The sequence below is a fragment of the Impatiens glandulifera genome, chromosome 4 (assembly GCF_907164915.1).
Source record: "Impatiens glandulifera chromosome 4, dImpGla2.1, whole genome shotgun sequence".
Classification (NCBI taxonomy): domain Eukaryota; kingdom Viridiplantae; phylum Streptophyta; class Magnoliopsida; order Ericales; family Balsaminaceae; genus Impatiens; species Impatiens glandulifera.
In genome coordinates, this window is record NC_061865.1 from 55,439,979 (window position 1) to 55,452,932 (window position 12,954).

General features: G+C 31.5%; 1 protein-coding gene across 1 annotated transcript; it reads right to left on the reverse strand.

Annotated features, from left to right (window-relative positions):
- Positions 1 to 317: 317 nt before the first annotated feature.
- LOC124935445 (probable disease resistance protein At4g27220) lies at positions 318 to 6,010 on the reverse strand. The gene is made up of 6 exons (XM_047475878.1): positions 3,112 to 6,010; positions 2,619 to 2,996; positions 2,079 to 2,339; positions 1,374 to 1,655; positions 571 to 1,251; positions 318 to 446 (listed from the first exon to the last, which is right to left on the reverse strand). The coding sequence occupies exons 1-6, from the start codon at positions 5,929 to 5,931 to the stop codon at positions 318 to 320; spliced, it is 4,551 nt and encodes a 1,516-aa protein (XP_047331834.1). The 5' UTR covers positions 5,932 to 6,010.
- Between the last annotated feature and the right edge of the window lie 6,944 nt (positions 6,011 to 12,954).

Below are 12,954 nucleotides of genomic sequence, written 5' to 3' on the forward strand. Positions count from 1 at the left end.
CCATTATCTTCATCTCCATTCTCCTTCGTCTCTCTACTGGTTCTTCTTCTTCTTCTTCTTTGTATGTCTACAAATTATTAATAATAATAATAATAATAATAATGTAGTAATTAAACTTAACTTAATTATAAAAGCTTAATTAATTTATAAGATAAATAATTTATAAATGAGAGAGTTGGAGAGAGTACCTCGATAAATAAATGACGCAGTGCTTTGTTAACGTCACCTTTCCAGGTATCCTTTACATTTTCTCTTCTTATACTATTATAAAAGAATCTATGCAGTCTTGGAGAATCCAAATAGCCGGGAGAGAGTGCCTATAATTCATCATCATCTGTCTTCGTCTCCGTCTCCGTCTCCATCTCCATCTTTATCTCCATCATCTTTAACTTCATCCTCTCCGTTATCTCCATCTTTCGTCTCTCTAGTTCTTCTTCTTGTTTCTTCTGTGTATACAAATTAATAATAATAATAATAATGTAGTGATTAAACTTAACTTAATTATAAAAGCTTAATTAATTTATAAGATAAATAACTTATAAATGAGAGAGAGAGAGTGGGAGAGAGTACCTCGATAAATAAATGACGCAATGCTTTGTTAACGTCACCTTTCCAGGTATCCTTTACATTTACTTCTTCTCTATAATTATCATAATTGAGTTCATTCAGCCTTGGAGAATCCAAATAGCCGGGAGAGAGTGCCTCTAGCTTCGGACAGTATGATACATGGAGATCCTCTAGTGATGGCAACTCCCAAGTATAAGCAACATCACTAAAGCTCATCAAACCTGATAGATTCCAAAGTCTCAATGAACTAAGGAGTGGAAAGAAATGACGAGTATTTCCGTCGACAGAATTATTACTTCCTCTTTCAGTTTTATCATCATCCTCAATAATATTCTTCATCACCACTTCCATCATTCCACAATTAGTGATATATAGCCACTCAAGGTGCTTGCCAACGACTCTACCTATATTCTCCGAAAACAAATATCTCAATTTCCCACATCCACCAACATTCAGGGATGTCAAGTTTTGAAATAAAAGCACTCCTCCTAGTCCTCCTGACTGGTTGATTTCATACATATGTATTAAATTGCTTAATTCAGACAACCACAATCGATTTAATACAGGAAATATCTTATTATAATCAGGAGGATGATGATGTCCTTCTCCCTCTTTCCATCCTACTATATAATTTATCTTTGGCAATCCACTTATATTCAAGTCTTTTAAGCAAGGAAACCAGACCTGCATGCATACAAAATCAAACACACGGTATTTACAATTTAACTTGTACAACACTAATACTATTTTAACTTGGAATCAAAACTAAGAAGAAAAAAAAATATAATAATTACAGACAAAGTTACCTCATCATCATCGAGATGAAAGAGTGCATTTTGATTTTTGCAATTGTTGTCCATATTGTTGTTCATCACTCCAACAAAACTCACATTCTCCTCTAAATCATCAAGCACCAACAACTTCAAATTAGGGAATAATATGGGTTGTTGTATTTCCCGTCGTCCACGGCCTTCTTCTTCTTCTATATGATCACGATGAACCCCTACTTGTCCGCTTTTCCTTCCTACTATATATTTTATCTTTGACAATCCCTTTATACACAACTCTTGTAAGGAAGGAAACCAGACCTGCATACAAAATCAAACACATCCTTACTAATTTAAGATATATATAATTATTCAATAAATCTCATATATTCTTAGAAAATAAATATCTCAATTTTTATGTAGAATTAATTGTCAGGTATGTCAAGTTTTTGATAAAATCACTCATACTATATTTTTTCTTCAATATCATGATTATATATGTCTTAGTCTCCATCTATTTTTCCATTCAATTTCACACATCCACCAACATTCAGGGATGTCAAATTTTTAAATAAAAGCACTCCTCCTAGTCCTGGCTGGTTGATTTCATACACATGTATTAAATTGCTTAATCTATACAACCCCAATGAAACTCTCCAACAATTGCTTAATGTATTTTAACTTGGAATCAAAATTATTAACAAATAATTAATAATACACGACTTACAAAAGTTAATTAATTACCTCATCATCATCATCCAGATGAAAGAGTGCATTTTGATTTTTGCAATCGTTTTCCATATTGTTCATCTCTCCAACAAAACTCACCAGTTCCTTTAAATGTTTAAGCCGCAATGTCTCCACATTAGGAAATACTAATAATTCTCTGCCATGCCATTCCTCGATATCATCATGAACTCTTACTTGTTCACTGTTCCTTCCTATTATATAATTTATCTTCGGCAATGCACTTATTTTCAATTCGTGTAGAGAAGGAAGCATGACCTGTATACAAAATCAAACACATCCATTTACATTTACTAATTATACATATACATAATTAGTCAATAAATCTCATATATTCTTTGAAAATAAAGCATTACTTTTTACATTTACTAATTAATACTTAGTTTTCCTTTTTTATATATATATATATATATATATATATATATATATATATATATATATATATATATATATTACATTACTTTTTATTATTAGAAAAGTTAATTATACTACACTGCTAAACTTAATAACAAAATGTCACTTTCTATTTTCTATTACCTGATAATCATCGTGATAAAATAGTACACTTTGTGACTTTTCATCTTTGTCATCCAAATCGTTGACGTCGATGACAAAACTCGAAAGTTTGTCCAAGAATTCAAGTTCCAATGTTGACAAATTAGGGAATTCAATTGATTTTCTCCCTTGCTCTCTTGCGCCAGTTGTTACACCTACCACACCTTTCAACATTTTACAACTTTTAATGATTAAACTTTTAAGATTAGAAATCACCAAGCTATCAAAGAAGTCAACATATTGGAAGTTATCACAACTATCAATATTCAACTTTTGCAGTGATGGTAGAAAGATGTTGCACAATGTTTCAATATTTGGAATAGATTTCATACTCAGCTCCTCCACGCAAGGTATTTCCAACTACAAAATAATAAATATAATTAAAAACAATTCACAATAATAGAACATATAATTTTTTTATTTGATTTAACTCGTAGATAATTTTTTATAGCAGAAAGTTGGGTAGTAATCATACCTTGGTTGGAAAGATAAATTGCTTCAATCCTTTTAGCTCCAATATTTTCAGTTTATGGAAATGAATCTCGTTTACTCCTTTGAAAAAACATTCCAACCTAGACAAGTCACTAAGCTTAAGAGTTTCCAAAGCATTGAACTCAATTTTATTGAGTTGTTCTGTCTTATTGCAAGAGCTAACAACTTCTTCCATCATTTCACAACCTTCGAGAACAAGGGCTTGAAGATTTGTGAGATTCTTTGATATTGATGTAGAACATAAGTGTGTCATTTTATTGCATTCATATAGTTTAATACACTGCAAACAGCGCCCAAGTTCAGAAGTCTGCAACAATGACGGTGACTGTGGGAAGAGAGATCCACACTTTTTAAGCTTAATATCCTTCAGTGATAGGAATAGGAATTTGTTTGTACACATATTCTCCCACATGCCAGAATCAGCGCATACATGTAAATCGGTAATGCCTTTTTCTATTAAGAACCCAAGTTCAGGTAAGAAATTAGTATTGTCTCTAGCATTCTCTAACCACAGTTGTCTTTCCCCGCTTTTAAATTTGATACTTTTAAATTTGATAGGATCTCTTTCTCCTATTCTTATCTTGAATTGTTCTAACAATTTTGAAGAAGAAAATAATTTAACTCCTCTCGGTATTTGTTTAATATTGGGTACCTCCAATTCCAATCTCCACAATTTATGTAAGAAATTTAACTCATCAAGTCCTGCTGCTGCATGATTGTCTCCACCATTAACATCTTCTTTTTGTAGCCTCCAATCTTGAAAACTTTCCCACATATACAATTCGTGTAGATTAGTAAGCTTTGAAAGAGTACCATTGCTTATGTAACACTTGCACATAGACAAATCCAACAATCTTAAGTTCGTTAACTCACTTATTTCATTTGGCAAAGCTTTCATATATGACCGTCGAAAGCTAAGGACTTCCAAGCACTTCATATGTCCAATGGAAGATACATTGGGTGTCATATTCGTATTCATTCCCTCTATGGATAACATCTTCAACTTGGCTAAAGAAGAAGATAATGAAAACTCACTAATCTTGTATAAGTTATAGAGTATATTTAAAACTTTGAGATTATTCGCCTCTTTAAGTACATTTTCTGATATTTCAATATTTGATCCAAAAACACTTGAACTATCCCACCGTAGTAGTTCCAATTTTGAGCCTCGAAATTCCATGGAATCAAGTACTTCTATATCATTCTTCTTCTGGAACAATATAGAAATAATTTTAGTGTGTGGAGTAACTATATTCTCTAGTTGGTTCACACCATCACACTTTAGAAAATGAATACCCTTCTTTTCTTTTTCTGCAATTAAAATCCCAACATCTCTTACCAAATCGTGCATTTTCACTGCACGTTCTCCGCGGTATAGAGCTTCCAACTTTATTAGCAAATTTCTTCTTATTAGGTTGTCCACTAAGGTGTAGACAAGAACTCTTGTCTGTCGTAGGTCATTTCTACCTTTGAAGAGCTGCAAACCCAATGCATAACGATACAACGTCTCAATAGGAATCATCTCGTCCTCTCCGAATAAACAGCAGAGCAAGAACAAGGACTGGGCATTGAGATCTTGTAAGTGTAGATAACTCGTTTCCAAGACTTTGTTTATCTTGTCCTTGTATGTATGTTGATCTTGACCTTGATACCTCAATTGATTAAGCATATGCTCCCACTCATGTTTATCTTTTTCAATGAGAGCGCCACCTACAACCCCAAGCGCGAGGGGCAATCGTTCACATTCATCAACAATTTTTCTAGCTTTTTCATTCTTCCAATGAAAATTAATATCATCATGCTGCAGATCAACTTTTCTTTTAAACAAATTAAAAGCTTCTTCACTTGACAATAGATCAAGTTCGATTTCCTTCTTGGTAATGGTCCGTTGACCAGACCATAAATCTTTGTTTCTAGATGTATAAATAATCTTACAGCAACACCCAACATTTGATTTTGTTAATGGAAAACCAAAAGCATTTAAATCAAACTCATCCCAAACATCATCCAATAAGACAACAACTCTCTTGTTACTAAAAGCATTTCGTAAATTTTCTGCTCTTACAAACTCACTATGAACGCCCTCAAGGGTAGTCCCTAACATCTCTGAGACTTCTTGTTGGATAACATTGAAATTGGGACTATTCGAGACAGTGGAAATAACTTGAAAATCAAATAAAGGCTTAGGAGAGTCGCTAACCTTTTGGAGGATTTGCTTAGCGAACGTGGTCTTTCCGATCCCTCCCATTCCGCATATCCCTATTAACATTGTCTCTTGGTCCCGTAACATCTCAATGATGTTTTTCGTGAACTTATTTCGACTGTCGAAATCCGAAGCATCACCATTGTAATTTCCCCACTGTATGGGCTGCATGGGCAAGTCATAACCTTCGTTCGGCAAATTATCAGCACGTTGAAGAAGCTGGATGAGAAGCAGAGATAACTTCTTCCCCTTCCTACCCAATGAAAAACGCAAGCTTATATTAGGACACCATTTGATGGAGAAACACCCTTTTTGAAGCTCCGCCTTCTTCTTCTTAAGATTCTCTGTTTCAACAATTTTTCCATCAGCATCCTTAATCCAGTTTTCGGCTTCTTTACCGAGGGTTCTTCGCTTCCTCTCTTCTGCATCTTCCCTTGCTTGTACATCGATTCTTTTTGCTCTTAGATCAACGAGTCTATCTTCCAGCTCTTGAAAGTTACTGTTAAAACAGAAGAGATAGCCCAGTTCTCGTTGAATTGGCTCAATCAACAGCAACTCTGCGATCTTTCCTGCTACGCTCAAACCAACCTCTTCTGCCATTTGTATGCCTTGTTCTCTCTTTCTATGTGTTCTTCTTTCTTAACAAGAATGCACAGAATATAGAAGAGTTAGAAATGATATATCAAACATGCAAAGTCTCTGGTCATATGATCCACATGGGAATACATTGCAAAATCTCTGGTCAAATCTGCAAAACATATATTATTATATTATGCATGTGTGCTTCACTGGTTGTCATTATTGATGCCATGTTTTTATATATTGACCCATCTAACGTAACAAATTTCTTAATCTATTATTAAAGAAGAAGGAAGAGAAATTATATAAAAAATTTGACACATGGATTCATGGAAATACATGCAAACATATTATTTTTTCTTTTTTAACACATATGCATGTGCTTCACTGGTTGTCATTATAATTAATAATTCACTATTTTATTTAAGATTTTGTCCCATCTTCTTGCCACTGTATACAAAATTATTCTGATGCCGTTTTAATGCCATATAATATATATAATATTACTTAAAAAAGTACATAAATATAATAACAGGTATTTTTTATGTATTGTATTGTGTATACAAGTTTTCTTATGTATTTTTCGAGACAAAATTTGTAACAGGTGATGGGTCCATCAAAAGCCAATCATAGTCTCTACGAAGAAAATGAAATCTCAAGGGAAACCACAATAACAGGAGGCTAAAAATCCAAGCTCATAGAAAATCAAACGAATTCATTCCTGTTGATACAGAGAAGAAGTTGATAGGAGTTTGTTTTCATATTTAATTTTCTATTCATGGTGTTGGAATTAATGCAAGTTAACATTTTATTATTATAAATTAACATTTTATAAACTAATATAGTTTAATTACTAGATCAAATAATTAAGCTGATCTAAAGCCACGTGAATTATTCTTGTCTTGGGAGACCAACATCATCAGAATTCAGAAATGAATCTAAGATCTACAATGTATAAAATAAGTTCATATCCTTTACTGATAAGCTTTGTATCCCAAGTATTTAGATAATAAGCATTAATGACCTTTACTGATAATTAAGCTTTGTATACCAAGTATTTAAAGACTTCATTTTGAAAATGGGTTAATAAGCTTTATTGTCGTTTACTGCAATTTTACTAAAATTCTTAATTAGAATCAAAAGACTGAATCTTTTTCTTAAGGTTTGTGTACTTGCACCATGCATAAACAATAGCCAGGTTAATTAATAGGTTAGGCAAATCACTTGTTTATCCAGGCTAACCAAATTCTTCATTCACAGCTCCATTATGCTTAATTTTCCAGTTTTTGTCAATACAATAGAGGAATAAACTATTTTGGTTTCAACTAATCATAATAAAGAGATCTTAATATGTTCATCTTTCTACAAGATTGTGTCTAAATGTTTGGCAAACAAGTTAGGCGGGGTTCTTGAGTTTGTGATATCGAAAAATCATATGACTTTTATTAAAGGTCGTCAAATTTATGATGCAACTCTTATTGTAAATAATGCATTGATTCGACAAATTTCAGGAGAGATAAGTGTGTATCTATGAAGCTAGATATTGAAAAAACCTATGAACTTATGAATTGAGAAATTGTATTCGATGTAATAGGTATAATGGATATGGGGGAGATGTAGAACGACCTGATCAAATTATGTGTGTCGACAAGAAAATTCTCTATAATTGTGAAGCCCAAAAGGTTTTTTCGAAAACTTAAAGGAATCGGGCAAGGTGATCCTTTGTCTCATTCATATTTGTCATTGTCATTGAAGATTTTTGAAAAATGTTGGTTTTCGATGAGCATACTAGTTTAATTAGAGGAGTGGATCGTGAAGTGAGGAGGTCTCCATTTGTCATTTTTCATCTGTCTTTCGCGGATGATACCTTATGAATGATTCAAGTAACTCACAAAAACTTCAAGCATCTTCGCGATATTTTCTGGTTGTTTGGAGTATGTTTTAGATTGCGGGTTAATCTCAATAAGTCAAAGATCTTTTCTCAAATTCCATATCTAACAAAAGGAATAGGACACTTGCGAGAATCTTGGGCTTCGGGGGGGGGGGGGGGGGGGTTATTTCTATCAACTTATCTTGGGCCGCCTATAGGTGCTAAAGCCCGTTTCAAAATGTCTTGAGATCCAACCATCACCAAAATGGATAGAAAGTTATCGATCTGGAAGAGCAAGATGATTTTAATAGGTGGACATTTGATTCTCATCTCAAAAGTGCTCTAGAATATATACCTACTAACATGGTGTATCTATTTCTTATACTTAAAGGTGTGGTTGTGAATATGGAAAGAATTATATTTCTTTGGGAGTCATCCGAGTCATTCTTCTATCATTTGGTCAGGTGGGATAAAGTGAAGAACTTAAATGATCATGGAGCTTTGGTATACGGGATTTGATTTTGTTTAATAAAACCCTTTTATCAAAATGATAAAGTAGATATTTCTCGGAACCTAACTCTTTGTGGGCTATTATGATAAGATGTGAGTATTGACAGAATTGGTATGGTTTGATCACCAAACCTATTAACTAGACAATGAGATGTAGTATTTGGAGTGATATCTCTGTAATGTGGAAGTCTTTTCATGGACAGTGTAGATTTTTGGTTGGCGATGACTCTTTGATCAGTTTCTACAATGACGTATGGTGCAGTGTTAGAAGTCTTTTATCCTCCTTCCATTCTCTTGACTCCTTCGTTATTTATAGAGATGCTAATGTCAAAGATATTTTAACGTGAGTTCTAAGGTTTTGCATTGAGAATCAAGTAGAGGAGAAGACTAAATGTTGAAGATTTAGTTTCACATGATGAAGTGTTGAACCTAGTAGAGCGCAAAGAGGTGATTCCTACTTCGTGTGATATTTTGCGTTGGCAAGATATTGATAATTTTAAAGTTAGTCATTGTTATTCTTTAATTACGGAGAATGCTTTTTACGATCTCATATGGGAGAAGTTGTGGGACTCTAAGTTTTCATCGAAGATCTCAATTATTGGATGGAGTGTCATGCATGAAGGGATTTTGACGGATAATATATGCATGAAAAAATGTGTATTGTGGTGAGTCGTTGTACAATGTATCACAAAGAGAAGGAGTTAGCGTCTATATTGCTCTTACACTATGATTAAGTGGTTGTGATTGAGAGTTTATTATGAAACATCATTGATATTCAGTGGGTTATGCCGAAATATATCGTTAGTTGTTGGAAAGTATGGATATAGACGGTGAGCTTAATTGGTCTGAATCGTTGGGTCATATCCCACTTATCTTCTAGTGGATCATTTGGTTTGAAAGGAATCGTAGAACGTTTAGTAAACATTGTTGACCGATACGTTTAATACATAATTTTATTATTGACAATTGGGGAAGTTTAATTGGATAAACTGGTTGAGGTGGTCGGGGAACTCATTAATTTTCTCGAGGATCTCCGTTCTCGTTTAAATTTGTTCTTTTTCTTATTTCTTCTTTAGACATTGGTGAACATTTTTGTGTCGTGTTGTTTTCTTATTCTTTTTCCATCAATTTATTGTATATTTTTATCGTTGAGCTTAAACGACTCTCATTTATCGTCTGCTAAGATGTCACTAACCCTGTCGCTAATATTTAGTGACAAATTTCACTTATAGTCGCCCATTTATAGTGACCAATATCATTTACCGTCACTAAATGTATGGCACCAGACTAAAATTGTAGTTAAATATATATTGCTGACAGTTCACTTTAATTACTAATTTTATTTGATATATTTTCAAATAAATGTATCTAAACTTTATAAATATCTAATAATAATATATTCAATTATATGAAAAAAAATCATTTTCAACCAAAAAAAAACATATAATTGAATCATCTGTTATGTATATAATAGTATTTATTTATTTTAATATAACTCAATATAATAGCTCAATAATAAGAATATTATTTGAGTGATTAAAAATCAGATTTAATTCTCACTAAAATTATATTAAATTGAAGTTTTGTATAATAATGGTGAAGATAGTTTTATCTTTTTAATATATATATATATAACTCATAAAATTGAATAACATTTCCATTAAAAAGAGCGTGAAGAATGTGAAAATATTGTCTTTCTTGGTCCCTCTGTTGGTTTTTTTAGCAATGGAGGGTGTATTATTTATTTTCACCACTCAGATTTGAGTTAATGTTGTATTTTGTTTGATTTGACATTATGTTTAACCAGATCGAATTTTTCGTCGCAAATTTTTTTAATCTGAAAAATATTCACAACTTTTAGGGGTCATTTGTTGCTGATCATATTTGTCGATTGTTCGAGGAATTTTTTCTCGAGTCTGTGTAGATCATTTTCTTAGCAGCAAAATGGATGATGTTGCTAGATCTGGAGTTATTTCTCATTTGTTCACTAATGAGTTATTTGAAGTGATTTTCCATTTAGATGACCATTTACAGGTATCATCACTTGTTTTTTATGGATTTTCATTATTTTAACCACGTATATAGATGCTTAGTTATTAATTGACATAATTTTTTTCGGTGTTATTTATCAACCCACATGCAAAAACAATTTCACTGTCACCCGGAATATTTGATAGAGATTTTTTTAATTTCTTATTCATCCTTATATAACTCAAATGAGTTCGCTTTTGGACTTTGGAGTAGCTCAAAAAATACAAAATTGTTGGATCATCTTTATTGTAATGCAAGGATCCAAGAAAAAATGAAATATTAAATAATTTTAATTTTTACAAATTTGTTATATTATTTAATGAATAGATTATCATTTAGTCATTTTAATTATTTAGACGTTATTTTATATTATGTTCAAATTAATTTTACATAGTTAACTCCTCGTTAACTCATATTTAATTACTTTTATGTTTCATAATATTTAAATATTAAATATTATCTACCTACATCTTGTTCAAATTCACACATCATACATAAATATAAATGGAAAGTTCCCCAATCAAAAAACTAGTAACAAACAGTATACAACAACAGAATTTGCTTGATGATTCTCAAGTTTCAGATGAATATTAAGAGATTTAATCTTTAATCAATATCTCGTGACCTAAGAATGACCTGGCTCGGGCCTAAACCAAACTTACTGATTCCGCCGATTAGAAGAGGACCGTCGTCATAGATGTAGCCGACGAGAAGACCAAACAGTTATTACAGTTGTTCTTCGTCCTCTTCCACTGGATTCCTCAGTAATTGACGGTTACGAAGAACGGTAAATTTTTTTATTCTTTATTGAATAGGAACTTCGATTAGTCAATCTTAGCAAAGGACAGCGTTCCTTTGTTTCTATACATTCTTTATAACTATAGATTGACATTATTTGAATGAAGAACAAATGAATGGAGAAAAAGGAAGAAAGAAGACGAAAAATTGTAATAAAATCGTTTCTTATTTATTCTGATGTTTATTATTTTTTTTTTAAGTTTATTATTTTTTTTGTCACAAATGACGTAGGTAAAATCGTCGAAAAATTCTAACAATCTTCGGTAAGATAAATTTAATTAATTTTTCTACATTAGTTGTATAATATTTATACTTTCCCTTCATTTTGAAGATGCTTTAAAGTTTTAAATTAACATTATTTGTTATATTTTGTTTCTTTGTTGTTATTTTTGTTTTAGAGTATGCTATAAGCTTTGTTTATATTAATAGAGTGTGTCTTAATATTAAAAGTAAAAAATAAAGATATAACATATTAAGGAAAAAATAATATATATATATATAAATAACTATTAATGATTGGAGATTGGAATATTGCATTTATGATAAGAGAATCTCCTAAGTATTGTTCGCTCCCAATTAAATAAATATATTAATGAGAGAGAGAGAGTTGTTAAGTATCAAAAAGGGTAAAGACTAATATTTTTGGTCAAAAGTAAAGACTTGGCTAATATAATAATGAGTTAAGATAGACGAAAGAGCAAATTTGTCCTAAACTATTTTAAGTTAATAAATTTCGTCCTAAATTATTAGTTAAAGAGCATTGTTATCCCACTTTAATACTTTGTAGACAAAATTTAAAGTAATAGATTTTTACATTTTTCTTGTAAAATAATAATAATATTAGTTACTTAGAACTGATTTACATGGATTATTTAATTAAGAATATTTACAAATAAATAATAATATCATCAACTATCACCATATTTAAAATATTAAATAATAAAAATATTAGTGTTTTATCCTAATAATCTAAATCAACCACTAAAAATAATGAATAGTTTAGCGGCAACTAGAGATCACGATGACAATTTGAAACCGTCTCGTGGTAACCAAATCGAATTATCCTGTTTGGGATGATTTTTCTCCGTTTTGACCGGTAGTTGACCGGAGATGGAGATAGTATTTGTGTCTCTGCCCTGATCTTACCATTATTTTGCTCCAAACACTATAAATACAATTATACGTATAAAATCACTAATATATTTATTTATTTATTACATTTTATAAGAGTTTTTAAATTTATATTTTATAATAATATAAATTTTCAATATATTATAGTAAAAATTTTGTTTATATAATTTTATTTTTTTTTAGAGAATATGGTATGGGCAGTGCCCCGCAAAGATTCCCCAAAATCGAATGTGGCGTGAATTTTTTATTTTTTAGAGAATATGGTATAAACAGTAACCTGCGGAGATTCCCTAAAATCGAACGTGGCGTGAATGGTAGTGAAAACAAATCTCCAAAGTAAAACGGGTGAAGATGATAAATGCATTATCCGCTCCGAACCACTAAGTTGACATCCCTAGCGAGAGGGGATATCCTAGTCTCCTTAAAGTCTTTTCTAAAAAAAACACTAAAAATTTCAAATTATTTTCAAATAATTCCTAATCAAACAAGCTCTTAGTTTAAAGGCTCCAAATTACTATTTCTAAGAGTGTAAAATATTGAATTAATTATAATGATAGCTGGTCTGATTTGGGTTATTATGATTAATGTAAATTAATTATTTATAATATAAGATTATTACAATTTCACGTTTCAAAAAGTCAATCGAGGAGTTCAGGCCGACCCTAGAGTAAAACAACCAATATCACCGTTTATGGCCCCAAAAT

Bases quoted from the DNA above. Each gene is read 5' to 3' on its own strand.
- LOC124935445 (XM_047475878.1), bottom strand. From the start codon at position 5,931: ATGGCAGAAGAGGTTGGTTTGAGCGTAGCAGGAAAGATCGCAGAGTTG. The intron at 2,997-3,111 runs GTATGATTACTA...ATTATTTTGTAG, and splicing joins AATTTATCTTTCCAACCAAG to TTGGAAATACCTTGCGTGGA. The intron at 447-570 runs GTACTCTCTCCC...TTGTATACACAG, and splicing joins TGCGTCATTTATTTATCGAG to AAGAAACAAGAAGAAGAACT.